General features: G+C 35.2%; 1 protein-coding gene across 3 annotated transcripts in view; it reads left to right on the top strand.

Annotated features, from left to right (window-relative positions):
- The window catches only part of MAP3K20 (mitogen-activated protein kinase kinase kinase 20), a 161,779-nt gene that overhangs the window by 71,963 nt on the left and 69,136 nt on the right, over window positions 1–20,680 (top strand). For all 3 annotated transcript variants that reach the window (XM_033112750.1, XM_033112751.1, XM_033112752.1), the window contains exons 3-7: window positions 5,738–5,825; window positions 10,809–10,910; window positions 14,855–14,920; window positions 18,391–18,419; window positions 18,537–18,674. In XM_033112750.1, coding sequence (XP_032968641.1) covers window positions 5,738–5,825; window positions 10,809–10,910; window positions 14,855–14,920; window positions 18,391–18,419; window positions 18,537–18,674 — 423 coding nt within the window. The remainder of the gene's footprint in view (window positions 1–5,737; window positions 5,826–10,808; window positions 10,911–14,854; window positions 14,921–18,390; window positions 18,420–18,536; window positions 18,675–20,680) is intronic.

The following is a 20,680-nucleotide window of genomic DNA, read 5'->3' as shown; positions in this document are numbered from 1 at the left end:
TTTATCTTAGAAAAATACCCCTAGCCATGATACTTAAAAATGCAATGAATTAAATAGCATTTTCTTGTTTTTGACCCTGGTTTTTGTGATCTGCTGCATATAAATCTTTTGATTACTGACATTAAGCAGGCTGCCTCAGTTACCTGTACAATCAGAGCGTGAAGCAGAAGTGAAGTTCTACCCCCGTCTTACCTGAAAGAACTAGATGTTTTGACCTTAAAGATTTGTTAACAGTTTTAGTTCTTAAATCAAGCTAAATGCAGTAGTTCTGGGCCCTGTGGTGATAAAGATAAGAGGTATGCTGCACTGAGAAGACCGGTGGCATTGTCTTTTCAAATCTGCCCTGTTCATAAAAGGCCTGGGTCAGTTGCTGTGGACTTGTATGATACTGGCCTCGTCCTAGGAAAAGAACTGCCTTAGTCCATTTGGGCCGCTGTAGCAGAATACTGACGATGGGGGTGGAGCGGGGCTGGCTTATAAACAACAGACATTTATTTCCCACAGTACTGGAGGCTGGGAAATCCAAGATCGAGGCATTAGCAGATTCTGTTTCTGGTGAGAACAGGTTCATAGATGGCTATCCTCTTGCTATTTTCTCACATGGTGGAAGGGGTAAGAGAGCAATCTGGGGTCTCTTTAGTAAGGGCACTAATCCCATTCATGAGGGCCCCACCCTCATGACCTGTCTACCTCCAAAAGGCCCCACCTGCAAATACAGTCACATTGGGGGTTAGATTTCAACATATGAATTTTAGGAGAACACATTCAGTCTATAGCAGGGAGCCTGCTTGAAATGTATCCCTACTGAGAATCAGGGCTCCATTTCTCAGTGTGTCGTAGAGGAGTGTCTGCCATAGTGGGTGGGAAAGTGCAGATTTGACAAAAGGCTATCTTACCTGCAGAGGTGATTTTGGAAATATATGACAAGACATATCGGATAGAAAATTGGAAATGGAATGTTTAAGGCTAAGCAATCCTCAGCATTCTGAATCTGAAAAGTACAATGCAGAGCCAAGGAGAATAACCAAAGCAAGAAAAGCTCTCAGGAAATGGTGCTCATTTGATTGCCAGAGCCTGCAAGAGACAAAGTGTAGCTATCCAGTCTTTATTGTGAAAGTTTAAATCAACAATGAGCTGGTGAACACAAATTTCAAATATGTCTTCTACTGTGGTTATATAATTGATTGACTGTCATTCTTAGGAAATAATAGCCTTAGTAACCCTTATGCGTGTAAAAGAACAGAACGAATACGGAAGCAATTCCATACCCACTGTCATTTTACTTTTCTCACTGTATTGTTCAGAGTAAACATTTGTTAACATGAACTCTCAATAGCAATTCTTTAAACACTAAGTATCATTATCATCAAATGCTATTTGGATGTTCATCCTTCAACTACTATTGAGTACTTCCTGTACAAAAAGCATCTGACCTTTTTCCCTCATGTGGTGTTATCCTAGACATTCTGCAAGATGACCAAAGTAGGAAAGGCTTCCCTAAAGCGCAACAGGAAGGGGGATGTCGTTTAATAAACCACTGAGCCAGACACTGAGTAGGTTGAAATCAATCTAGAGTGCACTCAGTTTCCAGCACCCACATGTTTGGACTCTGTCCCCTGAGAACGTATGGCCTTCTTCAAGAATAGCGCATTGAATACTAATTCGTTCCGGAGCCATGTCAGGAGAAATTCCTAGATCAGAGGTTAACTAAACTAGTTTTTATATGCCCAGGGTAGTTATGGGAAGGTAAGGAAAGGGTTTTACTTCTTCCTGATTCGGTACTAGGGAAATCAAAATTTCCATACAAATGAATATTTTTAATTTTATATTTACATGTCCTAGTCATATATATTACATATGACATGCATGTATTACTTTTTCTGACTAAAAGTGATGTCGGCTTATTATAAAGACTTCGGGAATATATAAACACTTAAACTCACTCACGATCTTTACCTAGAGATAAGCACCTAGAGATAAGCACAATTAATATTTTGTTTTGTTTCTTCCCAGTCTCTCTTCTATATGTGTAATTTTCATTTTTTTAAAAAAATATTATCCTCTCATATCTTCTTGAACTTTGGGGGAATATACTGACCCTGGATCTTGTTGATATTTTAGAGAAAGAGCTGTCTTTGGAAAGAGCCTTTGACCTTGAACGCACAGTGCAGTAACGAGGCTGCTTCCTCTGAATGATTGGATGAGCCCCTTTTTTTTGCTTTACTATTATATTCTGATGGAATCATAGAATCTTGGAATTGGTGAGGACCTCAGAGATCAGGGTCCATGGAATAGTGTTTTAAATACTGTGCACACCAGGGGCCAAAGAGGAACACTTCATACTCGTGGGCAGTACAAGTGTACTGTGGGTTTTTACACCTGCTGTCTTGGTTGTCAGTACCACATTACAGGCAGAAGGATAGACCCTGGGAGACACAATCTGCAATGCAGAGGCTAATAGCTGTTGACAACCAGGGAGAAAAGTCTGTTCCTAGTATGAGATATAAATGGAGCCTGCCAGCCTCATGAAATGGGTCTTCATAAACTGTTGCTTTCATTCCATGGTGATCAGTAGAGTGCTGTCAGTCTCTTTATTTCACAAAAGGGAGCGAACCCAATTTTATTTTTAATAAATTTATCACGTAAATAATCCATATTCTCAGTAGAATATTAAAAAATGTAAGACAAGCTTTAAAAACACAGAATCTTCAAGGATTCTATGGCAACTCGCCAACGTTAAAGAAACATATAGATTTGGGATTAGGTTGAAAAAAGTTTCGAATTGAGGGAAAGGGATTGCGCTCAGGATGAAGATACTAATTTTCTTTCCCATGCAGGGATCGCATCGGCAACCTTGGTGTTATTAGCACCACATTCTCACCAACTGAGCTAACCAGCCACCCCCGATACTACTTAATTTTAAATCTTATAAAATTGTTGAAAGTAATTTAAAAAAAAAAAAGGGAATTAAAACTTTTCTTAAACTTAAATTTAATTAAATTATGATATTTAGTAAATTTAGTTAAATTTAATTTAGTAAAATTATGATATTTAACTTCTCTTATTCTCTGATTGAATCAGCCATTTGGAACCTGTGTGCTGGTTGACTTCTGGAAACAGCCAACCAAGTTAATGGCTCCTCTCCCCATGTAAATGAATAGAGATGCCAGATAAAATAAAACTTAACAAATACCCACCTTCTCCTCAAATCCTTGTAATTTTTCTATAAACAAAGAAGAAAACAGGGAGGAAGAAAGACAGGGAGGGAGGGAGGAAGAAAGCAGCCTTGGCTGGAAACAACAGGAGTAGTCACATATTTACTGCAGACACAGTATCTGTGTAGACATTTTTGTGCTCTGCTAAGGATATTGCTATTAGACATTTTTATGGGTAGACCTGTGGTTACTCCACTTGTATATCTCATTGGGATGCTTTATTTTATGGAAAGTCCTTGAGCCCAAGTTAAAATTATTCTAGTCTGTCCCAGTCTTTCCTTAGATCCTCAAGTCCTCATCTGGAAAACTGCACTCATGCGCACACGCACACACACACACACACACACACACACACACACTGTTATTTTCATTTCTGCAGAAGTCTAGAATAGCATTTTAAAAAATTTGTTGCAATAAAATATATATATATAAATAAATATATATATAATAAAATTTTGCCATTTAGCCATATCTAAATGTACAATTCAGTGGCATTAATTACATTCAGTGTTGTACAACCATCACCACTGTCTATTTTCAGAATTTTTCATTACTCCAAACAGAAACTCTACATATTAAGCAATAGCTCCCTAATCCTTCCTCCCCTCAGCTCTGGGTAACCTCTAATCTACTTCCTTTATTTCTGAATTTGCCAATTCAAGATATGTCATGTAAGTGGAATCATACAATATTTGCCTTTTGTGTCTGGCTTATTCACTTGGCATGATGTGCTTAAGGTTCATCTGTGTTGTAGCATGTGCCAGAACTTAATTCTTTTTTACGGCTGAATTTATTCCTTTGTGCTTATGTACCACATTGTGTTAGTCTGTTCATCAATTGATGAACACTTGGGTTGTTTCCATCCATTGGTTATTGTAAATAATGCTGCTCTGAATGTTGGCATACAAGTATCTGTTTGAGTCCCTAGAAAAGCATTTTGCAAATGAGAAATATAGGAAAATTAAGTCATCTAGATTTCCAGTATTGACTAAAATTATTTCAGTGTAACATTAATATATACAAACATAAAACTAAGAATTAACTCTTTATGCTTTTAGCTGTTGTAAAATCAAAACCAATTTTTCAATTAAATAAAAATAAAACTATAAAGTCAATACAACTGAAATAGACAATTTTTATCAAATAATATTTACTGAAAGTAAATGGCTTTTGTTGATTTTAGCAGTGTAAAAAGATATATTTACTTTTTTGGACACAATGGACCATTATTTTAGTCTTAGTTATTACTATGTTTCCTTTTTAACAATGAACTTTTTTTAAAGCCACTAAGCTATTATTTTGATGGGCAGCCTATTTTCTAGAGTATCCCAGAATTTGTCGGGAAAACAACAATTTAAGGAAAAATTATTTGTTGCATATTTACTACAACAGTTTTATTAATGAACATTTGGCAAGCAAGTGCCCGTAAAAGCAAATCTACATAATACATCCATTTGCTATCAGACACTGACTGCTACAGCAAAGGTTTTAGAAACTCAGTTAATCCCAGTTATTTCTAGTGGAGTTTGTTTGAATTGCTAACTTCATGGCATTACCTTTATTTGCTGCAAATACCACTTATTTATTCATTCTACCTCTGTTTATTATTAGCCCATATCCATGAAACTAGTACAACAGTACTCTAAAGTAGTATATTGTTTTTAAACGTGTTAAACATTTTCTATATTTAACTTAAACATGAATTTGTACTTAATTGTATTTACAATTCTTGATTAGCCATATTTTATCTCCAAAAAAGAAATAAAATTTTAATGACTACATGTGATTTAGTTAATCCTTCTGTAGATGTTAACAGAAATACACTGTACTATCTCTGTTTTTTCACTTCAAAAATTAAGTTTAATAAACGTAATTTATTTTTTACCATGTCACTCCGCATTATAGTTTTCTGGTAGGTAATAATACATTTCAAAGTGTAAAGTATGGCTTCTCTATCAAGTCACCACTGAAGGTCAAGAATCTAGCTTTATGTCCTTTATAGTACCTTTTGCATACAGTAGAAGAGAAATAACATATTTTTAATGAGGATTTGGTAAATAACATAAATGGGTACTACCTGAATTTATTCCATTAATAGTTAAAAACCCCTACGTTAACTTTATCATGACTACTCATCTAACCGATAGAAGTTCAGTCTCGCTGTGGCATCCCAGAAGAGGTACTATGCAGAAAAAAATATATTTGACTATTAGGAAGAGGACTTTTACTGTAAATAAATGTGGTATTTCCCTCTTTAGTCATCCTCCTCCACTATCAATGGAGCAAGCACCTGTTTTGTTGCCACTTCAACCCCATTTCATTTTTAAATGTTCAGAAAGCTTCAGTAGAAAGTCTTAAACTTTCAAGAATACTGGTCAAGGCAGAGTTTTTGTCAGCATCACATACTCGTTGAGCACATATATGTCTCTGTAAATGTGTGTAAAAGAAAAATTGGAAGCCTATTTTATTAGACTTTCATAAATGTGAAATTTTATGCAGTTTCATATTTGATTTTTCTCCAGGCAGAAATACTCAGCGTCCTCAGTCACAGAAACATCATCCAGTTCTATGGAGTCATTCTTGAACCTCCCAACTATGGTATCGTCACAGGTAGGAACTCATTATTTGACTTCTTTCTTTCTTCAATTACGTAGCTTTAGATTCCTTAATATGCTAAAATGTTTAATATTAGGTTCAGTCATGAATTGTGTGCTACTGTCAGATGTCACTTTTGTTGCTATAAAGCATTAATAAAACTGATTATATCAATATAATTAAGAATGGTGTTTCCACTTCTACCCATGTTTAATTGTGCTAATTATATCTGCGTAAATGCTATTTAAATGCACTCGCAGCTGCAATACCAATATTTAAAGGTGCCATTTAACTAAAATTTCATTTAATTAGTTGAAATGAGCGATGTTTTTTGTAACTCTGTGACCTTTTACAAATTAAGATTTCTTGAGCTGTTCATGTTGTAATTCTTCGCAAGGCATTTTAATCCCTTTAGAGCATTCTTTCTTCAAGGTCTCTGACATGAGAACAATATTTTTCAGGTTTGGTCATCTGGGTTGGTAATGACCTTGATCTAAATTATCACATAATTTGGAACAGCAGTTTATAACTGGTAGAAATATTCTTTCCAAAAAGTAGCACATAGAAAATTTTGCCATATAAAAACACAGAAAGACACATATTTTCAATATTTTATACTCATATTTATACAATCCAATGAGCAACTTTAAGTGTATAATAAGTATAATGTTCAATTTTATAATAATGTATCATGGCAGTTCTTTGATTAAAACAAAACAGAGAAGAAAACCTTAAAATATTAGCCCTGTCTTTTGCTATAGTGGTTAAGAACTTAGATTGTCTTTATAGAAAATAACAACTAAACACTCTCAATTAAAATTATTGGATTAGATACTTTCTTATAAATTATTTCATCTAATACTTAACAATAACTATGAGATAGGTAAAATAATTTCTATTTTGCAAATAAGAAAATTAAAACTTTAACTTAAGTAACTTTCCTAAGGTCACCCAACTAGTGCTAGAAGCAGAGTGGTAGAAATTTCTCTGATTATGTACAGCAGCTCCTTCTTGCGTGTAAGCTATGAGCACACTGGTTCTTAAGCTTAAAGAGACATGGTTGCTGTTACTTCCATCTTCTGATGGCAGGCATTTTAACATGTTTTTATTCTGATAAATAGCATTTTTACCAAAGTTCTTAAGTTGAGGGTGTTTTATCCTCAATTAATTATCTTTAGATTTATGCCTAAAATGAGGTATATGGCAGTTTTTATCTTGAGCCCATATATTTCCTATTAACTTGAATACCCAAGAATGGGTTATATTGTTCGAGTATAAACCATGCTTAACCTTTAGGTCAGATTTCTGATTTAATTAAAGTTAAGCCCTGTCTTTGAGCCAGTTATCATACTGCTTTTTGTTTCCTAATCCATTATATTTACTTTTTATTGCTTATGTTTACCTTATAAATCTGAATCCAGCTGTCTGATCTTCATTTGTGTCTTAAGTTATTCTTATCTAGCAGATGAAAGTGTGATACTCCAAAGAGATTAAAAACTCTGCTTCTTGTTTTGTATGCTTTATGTTTAATGCTTTTGAGGGGGAAGATTTAGCTTTAACTAACAAAATGGACTGTTCATGAAGTTTTTAGTTTCTTGAGGTGAGTACAAAAAGTAGAAAAGGGACTTAAGTTATGGCATGAATCCTTTTTCCATAAGTTTACTCTCCATCCCAAGGAGGATGTGGAACACGTTCTTATTCATATTCAACCTGGGTCTTCTAATCCAAAAGAGAAAGAAAGAATCCAAGTAGTTAGATGAGTAAGTTTTATTTTATTTAGTTTTTTTATAGACTAGCCAGTCCTTTATTTCATGCACCCTTTGGCATTCCCAGCTCATACCTACACCTACCCAAAATCTTTGGTTATCATTGATTAGTTCTTTTTAGATTTATATTTATTTCCCTATAGAGTCCGTAAGTAAGCAACTGTTACCATTAAACATTTCTGTGTAACACAAATTTCAGAATTTGAGGTATTAGTAAATTGTGTTTTGATAGCTCTTTTATTAACCTATAAGGTTGATTATTCAAGACATCTCTTAGCCAAGTTTTGATGTTTTAAAATGTATTAATTTTATAAGACTGTCTTTGTTCCTAAAGATGCTAGTTTTAATTAAGTGTTTGTTTACAAGTATCTACCAAATAAAGATGTGAACTTTTCAACTAACCTTCTGCAGCATTAATATCATGCTGTGGTCTAGCAGCACATATGACAACTGAGCCAAGTTTGGGAGATCAGATGGATTGGAAATGATAGCACATATCTTGCCTCTTCAAATAAACACATTGGATTTAGCATGCAATGGTATCAAAACATCAGTATGTTCAGAGAACAAAAAGAAGCTGTTTAAAGAATTAAAGGAAAGTATGAAAATAATGAATCAACCAAATGAGAATCTCATCTAATAGATAGAAATTATTATTATTTTTTAAAAAGACTCAGTGGAAATTCTGGAGTTGAAAAAGGCAGTAATTGAATATAAAATTATCTAGAGTTGACTTAACAGCATATTTGAGATAGCATTAAAAAATCAGTTAACTTAAAACTAGGTCAATAGAAATTATCCAATCTGAAAAATAAAAACTTTGAAGAAAAATTAACAGAACCTCAGAGACCTATGGGACAACATCAAGTATACCAACTAATGTATAATCGAAAGGAGAGGAGTAGAGATGTAGAAAGTATAAAAATAGGAAAATATTTGAAGAAATAGTGGCTAAAACAACTTCCTGAATTTGCCAAAATACATTCATCTACATAGTTGAGAAACTTAATGAATTCCAAGTAGGATAAAGTCAAAAAAATGCATACCTAAACACGTCTTAGTCAAATTGTTGCTAAAGTGAAAATTCTTGAAAGCAGCAAGAGAAAAATAACTTCTCATATACTAGACAACAACAATATTATTGATGGCTGGCTTCTCACCTACAACAGAGCCCAAACGAAATAGACATTTAAAGTACTAAAATAAAAAACTGTATCCAGCAAAATTATCTTTCAAAAATGAAAGCAAAGTAAAGACAGTTTTGGGAAAAGGATAAGACAATCTGTTGCTAGCAGTCCTGCCTTACAAGAAATACTAAAGGAAGTCCTTCAGCCTGAAGGGGGAAAAAAATTACAACAGTAGTAATTCAAATCCATAGGAAGAAACAAAGGGTACTGGAAATAAAAAATATATGGGTTAATGTAAAAGTCCATAAATACATTTATTCTCATTTCTTCTTTTAATATCTTTAAAAACATAAGGTTGTATAAAGCAATAATTATAACACTGTTGACTGTAAAGCATATATACATGTATATATTACAGTAATAGCATAAGGGATAAAGGAGAGAATGGAGCTAATTTCGAGAAAAGTTTCTATATTTTACTATAATTAAGAGTATTAATCTGAAGTAGATTGTGCTAAATTAAGATGCATTTATAATCCCTTGAGCCACAACTAAGGAAGTCCACTCAAATATAGTAAAACATTCTCCAAGGAATTAAAATGATAAATTAAAAATACTAACACAAAAGAGGGCAATAAAGGAATAGAGGACTGAGAAGAACAGAAGATATGTAGAAAACAAGATGGCAAATGTAAATCCAACCATATCAATAATTACATTAAACGTGAATAGTCTAAGTAACCCGATCAATAGACAGAGATTGTCACACTGGATAAAAGAAGGGGGAGAAGGGGGGAAAAAAAGAAATAAAGATTAGAGTAGAACTCAGTAATAATGGAAAAATAACAGAATAAATCAGTGAAAGTACAAATTTGGTCTTTGAAAAGATGAACAAAGAAAATAGAAGATACAAATTAGCAAAATCAGGAATGAAAGAGAGGACAGCACTAGTGCTCCCACAGAAGTTTAAAAGGATTTATAAGGGGATGTTATGGCCAACTTTATGTAACAAACTAGACAATTTAGATGCAATGAATGAATTCCTAAAAAGATACAAATTATCAAAACTGATTCAAGAAGAAACAAAATCTGAATAGGCCTATAACCAAGAAATTAATTTGAATTAGTAGTTTAAATACTTCCATAATGAAAAGCCCGACCCAGAAGATTTCACTGGTGAATTCTGTCAAATGTTTATAGACAACTTCTTAAAAAGTTGAACATAAATTTACTATATGACCTAGCAAGTTCACTCCTAGGAATGAGAACATTCCTCTCCAAGAGAAATGAAAACATATGTCCACACAAAGGCATGTGTACAAATATTCATAGCAGCATTTTTCATAGTAGCCAAAAACTGGAAACAATTCAAATGTCTATCAACTGGTAATGAGCAAAACAAATGTGGTAAAGCCATACAGTGGAATATTATTCACTAGTAACAAGGAATGAAGTACTGATAACACAATCACTACCACAATCCAATTTCAGAACGTTTCCACCGTCCCAAACAGTGCCCTCTTCTCATTTACAGTCAACCATCACTCTCAACTCTATAAATTTGTTAAAAAGCATCAAGTTGTACACTTATAGTAGGTGAATTTATAGTATGTAATTTATACCTCAAAGCCATTTTTAAAGGAATTTCCTCTCGGCCTTTTTGTGCTAAATTTTGAGGACTCATTGAAATTCTGATGCAACAAGGTAAATTTGTTAACATTGTCACATAAACTCTCTGACTTGTGTTTATCTCATCTTCTATCTCAAAAGAATAACAATTTTTTAAAGCAATACCTATGTACATGCCTGCCTTAGTTTCTAATACATTCTTCCAACACATCTTTATGTTTCTCAGTTCATCCAAATGGCTTTTTATTTTCCCTTTGGCTGAAGTTTTACTATTTGTTCTCTTAATGGTCTTGTCTTTAATAGATTTCTTTCCAGGATAATATTAACTTTTAGAAACCACAGCGTGGAACAATTTTTGTATACTTTTGATGTCGTTTGTTAAGTTTTTAAATACATCTTCCCAATGAAAACATAAAGTCTTATATATGAAATTCACCTTGGTTTTAATTAGATGCTTATCTTTCTGTTAAAAATAGAATATGCTTCTCTGGGATCACTGTATGACTACATTAACAGTAACAGAAGTGAAGAGATGGACATGGATCACATTATGACCTGGGCCACTGATGTAGCCAAAGGTAACAATGCTTCGTGTATTCTTGAAGAATTGGTGGGGAGCATTTTCCCATCCTAATGAGGTGACTTAAGTCAAAAGATTTATTGTTCTGTGTCTTTAGGTGTTCTTTTTCCAGACCAAAGGTAGCAAGAATTCTGCAACTTACTGTACAGATAATATTTTAGGTCAATACCTTATCATTCCTGAACTCCATTTCTCTTTCCTTCCTTTACTTTTGTTCCCGAAAACCAAATTCCAACAAAATCAGTGGCTCCAAGGCAGCCATTTTTGCCACATTTTGCATCATTGTAATTGACCAGTTTGCTTGACACATTAAGTGGAAAGATCATAATTCTGTTCTTGTTCTGCAAGTCTCTACTTAGACTCAGTATCCAAAAAAGTGTGATTTATTGTAGGATTACTTCTACCCATTTTGTATACATAATATGCTAAAAATAGTAACCACTTGCAAAAAAAATTTTATTTGTCCTGCTATGTACAAGCAGTTCAAATTTTATTTTATATTTAATGTAAACTTGGAAATCAAGTATTTTTAATACAAAAAAATCCTTAAACAAGGTGCCCAGTTCTTATTCCCTTATAAATCCCTACATAGACTAATGCTTTCTAAAGTAATTTAAATTCCGTTTATTTTTATCTTTTTTTTCCATTTTCCAAACTGAACATTTCTGAGTTTTATTTATAACTGTCAAAGTTGCTTTGGAAACAATGTAATCTAAATAATGAACACTGATAGTTACATTTGTATTCTAGCAACCCGTAGAAAGCAAGTGTGTCCACATTTTACTCGGGGCAATTAACTCGTTTGCGTTTTGTTACTCAAGACTCTACAAGCATCTTTAAAAAGCAAATAAAAGGATATTTAACACTCAATAAACAGGGCATCTCCTACTTTGTTTTCACTGGGAAGTCACACAGTGACTTCCAAAAGTGATAGTCTTTCCTTTGGGGAATTATCTTGTGTATTTTACATTTCATCATCACCTGCCAAATTCTTCAAATAGGGAAAGTGAAAAATGTTTTTTGAAGGTTCGTGCTAGATGCTGCTGTTCAATGATACGTTACCTTATAAGAATAATAAGCTCTATACTTAGGATGGTGTACTTAAGGCTTGGCTGTGTTAATTAACTTAATTGTGTATTCATGCATCTGGCATCTCAAATCAGCCTTAAAATTTTACATTCTTCTAGATAGTTTCATTTGACATCATAGCCATCTCCCTGCATGTCAGTAATACACAGGGACCACCTGTTTGTAAGCAGGGTGATGTGCTATTATTGGAACTGCCTGAAAAATTGTGGGAATACACTTACATAAATGTAAATACACGTACTACGAAGTGTGATAAAAAAAATACGGTGAATGTTTAAATAAAACAATTTATTATAGTAAAAGACACATTGCCATCAGTTCCCCTCAAAATACTCCCCTCGCTTTAAACACACTTATCCCATCATTCTTGCCACTTTCTGAGGCAGTTCTGGAAGTCCTCTTTCGTGTCTTTACTTCATCCTCCATCATGACAACGCTCCGTGTCACACATCGCTTCTGGTAGTTTCTATCGAATAAAAACATCACGGTGTGTCCTCATCCACCTTATTCACTGGATCTGGCACCATGCGACTTCTGGCTCTTCCCCAAAGTCAAAATGACCATGAAAGGAAAAAGTTTTGAATCGATTCAGGACATCGAGGCAGCCACAACAGCACAACTACAGACACTCACGAAAGAGGACTTCCAGAACTACTTTGGAAAGTGGCAAGAATTATGGGATAAGTGTGTTTGGAGCAAGGGAGAGTATTTTGAAGGGAATTAATGGCAATGTGTATTTCACTGTAATAAATTTTTTTTAATTTAAATATTCACCATATTTTTCTATCATACCTCATACAAGCAGTCCTTGACCTAAAGCACATCACCTTACAGACATTTGCATTTAGGGAGCTCTGCAGTCACACCTATTTATTACTTAATGGCATGGAGGCTGGTAGACGGCAAACAAATCACCTGACATGAGACACGCAGGTTCCTGCTGTATACACTCTACTTAAGCTTCCCCGGCCCCCAGCGTATAAACTTTGTCCCTCCTGGTCCCTTCCCCTGTGTGAGGGGTGAGTCCGTTAGCTCCAAATCAGCTCCGTCGTTCCTAGGGGTTCTCAAGACTATATCAGGAGGATGAGAAGAAACAGGACTAAGTAAGTAGCAACTGGAACCAGAGGTAAAGAATAGGGATGGAGAGAATGGGAGTGAACCATGGAACAGAGTCCAGAACCACAAAGTAGTAAGATCACGTGTCTGTGGCTGGTGAATTGATCTAAATGGCAGGTTCTCATGTGTTTGGCCTCAGATAAACAGAGGGAGGCAGAGAAGAGACTTGTTTGTTTATAGTTACAAGTAATACTTAATATTAAAAATGGCCCATACAAGAAATAAGAAAGCAGTGCTGTCGGAATGACTTCAACCTTCTCTGAAAAAGCCATGTGGAGACCCTGGAGATTCAAGAGGAAGGCTTGATTGTTGTTGATCCCGTTTCTAACTCAGCCATGTACCTCTTGGTGTGACCATGATGGAAGCCACTGTAGCAATAAGATGTTGAGAAATCAAAGAATGAATAGTTCGTTTCAAATAAGAGTTGGTTTGTGCATTTTGATTCTTAAAGCAAGAGAATGGTAACTATGAAATTCAGTCGTGAAGATTATTAAAAGTTGCCCAAGTTGCTATTGAATTTTCACATTTTGTGGTATGCAGAAGCTCATATTCGAAGATTTCCTTATTCCAGTTATGTCTTGTTTAAAATCACTTTAATTGCTAAGACTTATGTTAAGTTGACTCTTTTCAGGAATATCTTTATATGGCAGACATTTATGTTTTTTATTTTCTTTGTTCTTTCATGATTCTTCAATATATAATAATCAGAATAGCAGGAAAATAATAGATTATTTCAAAAACTAACCTTTATAAAATTAAAAATTTCTTTGTACTTAAAAGAAGAACCAAAGCCTAGTTGTTAAATTATGTTTAACAGATAATTCACTTATAAAAGAGCCTGTCTCACATTGGGGGCAGGGAGACTATTTCTTCCATTATTTAGAAAAGACAACTGGAGAAAGGGATGGGAAATTTTCAGTAGAAAATGTTTTTTCTCTATTCTAAAAGAGTAGACCGTATATAAATACAAAAAAAGTCAAACACTGCTAAGGGGGTAACTGACGTACACATCTTTCAAAGTATATTTTTTTTATTCAAAACAATAAAATTCTACTTAGTTTATATATATCCAATTTACTGAAGTAACTTGATTACAGTCTAACTATGTTGGAGATAATTTTGGTGTGCATTTCAGTATTAACTATCTCAAAGATTTATCCTTGTAAAAAGAATAAAATATTTTGTAACTACTATATAGTTTTGTATCTGAGGATCATAAAATCCTTTATGAACCACAACTAATGAGTCCAGCTAGTTCTTCCCACCCCCGACCCCACCCCACTCCCAGGGGCTTATTGGAATGAGCACTGAGAAAGTGAACCAAGCTGCAGGCATCCGAATGAAAAGTGAAAACCTTGGTCAGCATTTACGGATTTAGTAGGTAGTTGGTAGTGGAATACCTTAATCACTGGAGCCCTCCTTCCTGTTGTAGGTTCCAGATTCCAGAAAATTAAGGTGTTCTTATTGGGTATTGTAAGAAGCTAGCTTTACCCACAATCAAATTCCAACTTCTAAGAGATTAAAGCATATAATTTCTTTAGCATATAAATTTTCCTAAGGTAGACATATCTTGTTTCGGTTTTACCAATCATGTAAAAACAGAACACATGAATTTAGTTTCTGCTATTGAATCCTTTGCAAAAATATGAAAGATAATACTGATGTTTAAAATAGAAAGGTAATACTGATACAGTGTTGAAAAATGATATTAATAGGCCTTTCTTCTTGTGTAAAAAGGAATGCATTATTTACACATGGAGGCTCCGGTCAAGGTGATTCACAGAGATCTAAAATCAAGAAACGGTAAAGTAATCCTATGTTTTTATTTTACCCATTTTATTACAAAACACATGCACCTGTGTATAGAAATAAGCATCATGTTTTCCATATCTTTTATAACCTGTTTTGACTCACCACTGATACCATGCAAGTCTTTTCAGTGTTAAGAAATACCAAAATTCTCCATATTATTTCAAGAGGCTGCATAGTATTCCACTGTCTGAATAGCACAGAGAGTGGACATTGATTGTTTACATTTTTTTCTGTGATGAAAAATGTTGAGCTCAATACTTCTCAGCAAAGTTTTTCAACACATCTTCAATTATATCTTTAGAATAATTTTCTGAAAGAGGTATTGCTGGATCAAAGCACATGGTCATGTATTTCTAGTCTCCTATTTTTAGATGGTTCTCCGTACTAAGAGTTTTGAGTTTTGCTCTTGTTACTTCTGAATTATTTGGTGTGAATTTTTTATGTCAGTCCTATTACCTGGAGTAGTGCCTGAAAATGATCAGCACATTTAAGAGTTTGGAAATTAAAGCTTTTTTTTTTCTTTCCTCCCTTCTGTACTTTCGAAATTTTGTTTATGAGCCTGTATTATTAATTTGGAGAGAGAGCATTTTAAAATGACTTGCAGGATTCCCTTCAAGTAGGAGTGGTAACAGAATACTTCTTCCATGACATCATTCGAAAGTTAACGGAGAAAGGCAGTAGGGTTATTTCAATAGCCAGCACTAGCTGAAGTAAACATCAGAATTTGCTACTTAAAAAAAAAATTAAAACATCTGGCTATCAATTCAGTTGCATGCATTAACTTAATTATTTACATGCTTTCTAATTGATTCTTCTAAGTAAGGAGGAGAACTGTTTATTTTTAGAAAATCTTTAAATCACTGCAGTTAAAATGGTTATCTGCGAGGAGCAGGATCTTTAGAGCGGGGAGTCAGGTAAGAGAAGGAAGAGGAGCAGGGAATTGACCAGCTGCCCTTGCTCATATTCCAAGACTGTGAGGTTTGCTGGGGCAGAGAAAGGAAAGTTGTTGGCAGCCGCCACTCATCAGTAATCCAGGTTGGATCAGCAGCTTGACCTTGCCAGTTGGCTTTGACTGATTGTTCTGTCCTTTTTCTAGGTCATCACTTGTCCGTTGGCTCTTCTTAGACATGAGCCTCCTGGAGCTAAATGCTTGATATGATATATAGTTGGCTAACAGGAAATCATTAGAAAATAATCTAGAATCTAGTAGGAAGTTTATCAGAGTTTTATGACTTTGTAAATGTTCAGTTCATGCTCAGAATTTCAATCTAACCAAGTTACTTGACTTCTGTGCTTTTAATGTGCTTTATCAGTATATCGTAAATATTTCTCTACAGGAGAATGATTAAATTACGGGTTTATCCATGCTGTCGTTATGAAAACTAAATAACAGTGAAGACTGTCCCCATTTTTAAAAATTGTAATTTGTGTAGTTACTTATGGGAGAACATATAGACATTGAAACACTATAGACCTAAATTTTAGCAGTTTTCTTTTTTCTAGGAGAAGGAAAACTAAGACTTATTTTCCATGTTATATATTTTTATAATCTTAGATTTTTTTAAATGAGCACTTGTTAATCTTATACGGGAAAAAAAAGGAGTGGAGGTATTTGTAAAATAAGTGAATTAGTATTAACAGTATTTATGTTTTTATTTGAAAAAGTCTATAGCGTATACATAGTATCACAGTTACCCTTAGGGTATTTTAAATGTATGTTAGATCATGCAGAGATTATCTTTCCGACTTATTAAAGTCATTAATAAAAAGCACTGATCATCAACCAAGGTAGTGCAAGGTAGTGTGTGACTCACAACAGAAATGCCAGAAACCGTTCTTCTGGGGCCCTTGTCCTCCACTCCTCTTAAGCTCTTATGCTCCCTCTCCCATAAAAGCCCCATCTACATACTAACCCTCCCAAACAGATCTCAACTTCAAAACTATATATCTGTCTGCTTATTGGACATGGCCACATAGTATTGTGTGTCCAAATTGATCTTTTCATCTTCTCTTTCCCCCCTAAAAAAGTATTCCTACGTTCTCTTTCTCAAGGAGTGGCAATACCAGTTGCCTGCACCAGAAATTACATAAAAAGAAACTACAGGTTGATTCCAGAGCTCCTGTTGTAACCATGAGGCTGTGTTGCCTCCTCATTGGGTTTCATCCCTGCGTCCTCCTTCTCCCCCATATGCAGCTGTTCAGGTGCGGTCGATTCTGCCTCCTAAGTGTTTCCTGACTGGTCCACTTCTCTGCCGCCCTTCGCTGCCTTACCATAGGCAGCTCATGTCCCTTGGACTGTGACCATGGGCTCCCTCAGTGGTCTCCTTCCTCCACTTCTGTGCTTCTCTAAGAGACTCTCCCCTTGCTCGTCTGTCCGTGCATTTCTTCACTAACAGTCATTCATTGGCATTCCATTTCTCACACAGGCTCTTCTGGACCTGGCCCCTGTCTTCCAAAATTGCGTGCCTTTTCCTCTGCTGACCGTTTTGCAAGGCTCTTTCTTCGGCCTAGAAAACTTTTTCTCCCCCAGTTCTCCAATTTCTCGTTCCTCCCAGTTTGTTCTTCAGGTCTTAATCTAAGCACCATTCCTTCCGAGAAGCTTCCTCTGACCACTTTAGACTTAGATATCCCTGCTTTTTAGTTCCATGGCAGTCTCCATGGCTCTCATCATGGAACTTATCCCACTTACTTAGAGATGTGTTTTATTGTCTTGCCCGTTAGACTGTACACTCCATGAGAGCAGAAACAACGCCAGTCCTCCCCGTTCTCTTCCAGAACATACAATGTATGGCACGGCCTCACCCGTAGTAGGTGCTTAGCAAATATCTGTTAAATAAATGAGTGTGCAAATAAATGAATGAATGAATATTGTCCCTGACTTCAAAAAAATTCCTCTTCAATTGGGAGGGAAAACCGTATATCCCCTGAAATAATAATGCTAATGACATCCTCAGTATTGGGTTGGCAGTCTAATGGCAGAACCCAGGTAAAAATTTGGTTCTCCTGACTAGTGCTAATCTGTGCTTTTTTACTGGACAGTGCTGCATTTGATTTAAGCAAATGTCTTCAAAGCCTTTTTTTTTTTTTTTTTTTTGCCATCTTTGGCTATGTGCCACTTTCTTTTGTTGTTGTTGTTTTTGTTTTTGTTTAGTTTCAGGTGTACAAAGCAACATAATAGTTGGACATTTACACCCCTCACAAAGTGATAACCCCCCACCCCCAAGCTACTACCCCTCTGATATCATATATAGCTGTTTGAAAGCCTTTTTAATCAGAACCTCAAGGAATTAGTTTCTTTTTGTTTTGTTTTAATGTCAGCTCCTTTTTTCAAAATCTTCAATACAGTAACAACTTTGGTTTTACCTTTCATAATGCCATGAGAGATAGAAATAGAAGTGCATGATTTTTTTCAGTATAACTCAAATTAATGATTGTCATAATTTGTTTTATTTTTTTTTTAGTTGTTATAACTGTTGATGGCGTATTGAAGGTAGGAATATTTCTTTTCATTTAAAAAAAAATCTGTTGATTTCAGATGTAAGTTTTTGTGACTGTGTTTTTTATTAGTCAATAAGTAGAAAGTTGATACTTGTTTCTCTTTTTTCAGATCTGCGATTTTGGTGCCTCTCGGTTCCATAACCATACAACACACATGTCCTTGGTTGGAACTTTCCCATGGATGGCTCCAGAAGTAATCCAAAGTCTCCCTGTGTCTGAAACTTGTGACACATATTCCTATGGTGTGGTGAGTTCATTTCTCATTTTGAGTTGCTAAAGGAAATATAGAAAGCAAACAACCTGCAGAAGTGGGACGCAGCATTCTGGTAGAATGCCTGGAACAGTGACAGCAGAGAGAACACTGTGTAATTACTAGACTGCTTACTTGATCACTTTAATGCATCTGAGTTCTTTTGTCCTATGTGAGAAGAAACAAATGCCACTTCTAAGAAGCAAATTAAAGGGGACCTAAACTGGTGCAGTCCGATAAAGAGTGCTTTCCTGGGAAGACATATGACTATAGAATATCTCTGTAAATCAGTAGAAATGTGGATCATTTGGAATAGGATTTCACTGTAATGAGCTTCTCACAAACCACCAATAGATCTGCCAAATGAGTCAGTTAATAGGAAATTTTTGAGTGTCATCTATTAAACTGATTAGTGAGTTTCTGGAAAGTACAGAAGAAAGTGTACTTAGCCTTTAGCACATGGTCTGGCCATGTCTGCTGCAAATCTTATAAAGTAGTAGTGGCTATCGGAAACATGAATCTAAAATATCATATAAGAATAACAACCGAGCAACATAGTTCCGGGAATAGAATAATGGAACTAGTCCTTGAGAACCAGTCCTCCAGGACTAGGAATCAGTGAAGGAGCAAAAACTTCGGGAGTTTTGAGATGGATCATTCTTGAGGAATAGCTTATATCTGAATTAGCAGAGAGAAAGAAGGGGGAAATAGGGGAAGCAGGTGAGGTGGGAGGGGAAGATGGGCAGGGTGGTTCTTTGATGGTAGAAGAACTTCATTTGTTGCCCATTTTTGAGGGTAAATATTTATCTCTAAAAATGCTGTCTATCCTTTAAAAAGACCAAAACGATATTTGGAACTCCCTGTCTTCACTGCTCATCTCCCAACTATACTGCCTTCTCAATTTAAATTATTACTTCTTAAAAGGATGTTTTCATAGTGAGAAAAGAAGCAGACTAATTTTGGCCCAAATCAACATGCCTCTTCTTCCTGAGCTGTGTTTTTCAACTGAGGGTGACATCTGATGGCACAAGAGGCAACCGGCATTGTCAAACCCGTTCCTTTTACTTTAGAGTTCATCAGTCTCTAGGTATTTACTGCTGCTTCATTACATAAGTTTTAGGCTTGTTTCAATTAGCTAGCTTTTTCTAAATCATAATACATGTTATGTATCCAAATTAACTTACTATAATAGAGCTCAGTTTTGTTGGAGATTGGAAAAAATCATTTCAAGAATGAAATACATATTTTGGGCAAAGGGCTGGAATTTTAAAGGTTGGAAGACAACAGTAACATTAGACTACCTATCTAATTTCTCTTAATTCTGTGTGGTTCTAAGAATGAAGGCTATAAACTATTATAGACAGTGATCAAGTAATTCTCATTGAAAGAAGGGGGGTGGGACTATAATTCCGTGAAGAGACTGGATCTAAAACTGGTCCACTGTGTCAAAAGTTACTACATTCTCATTACGCTAAGTGACATAAGTCAGTCGGAGAAAGACAAATACCATATGATCTCACTTATGTGTGGCATCTAAAGAACTGAATAAATGAGCAAAGTAAACAGAAAGAGTCTCAGAGACATAGAGGGATGGGAAGGGATGGAGATGAGGGAGAAGGGGAAGGAATTAGAAAACATAAATTCGTAACTACAATATTGCCACAGGATATGAAAGATAGTTTGGGGAATATAATCAATAATGTTGTAAAGATTTTGTAAGGGGCCAGATGGGCACTTGTCTTATTAGGGAGAACCACTCCATGGATGATGTAGATACCTGACCGCTGCGCTGTACACCTGAAGCTGAAGCTAAATAATATTGAATGTCAACTATAAATTAACATATATATAGTCACAGGATATGGAGTACAGTATAGTGGAATTATAATAGATATATACGAAGCCAGAGGGGCAATAGATTGGGGAAGGGGAGTTATCACTTTGTGAGGGGTGAAATGTGTAACTATTACATTGTTTTGTACACCTGAAGCTAATTAAAAAAA

The sequence above is a fragment of the Rhinolophus ferrumequinum genome, chromosome 8 (assembly GCF_004115265.2).
Source record: "Rhinolophus ferrumequinum isolate MPI-CBG mRhiFer1 chromosome 8, mRhiFer1_v1.p, whole genome shotgun sequence".
Classification (NCBI taxonomy): domain Eukaryota; kingdom Metazoa; phylum Chordata; class Mammalia; order Chiroptera; family Rhinolophidae; genus Rhinolophus; species Rhinolophus ferrumequinum.
Note: the sequence above shows the minus strand (reverse complement) of the source record. Positions and strands in the feature narration are given on the sequence as shown.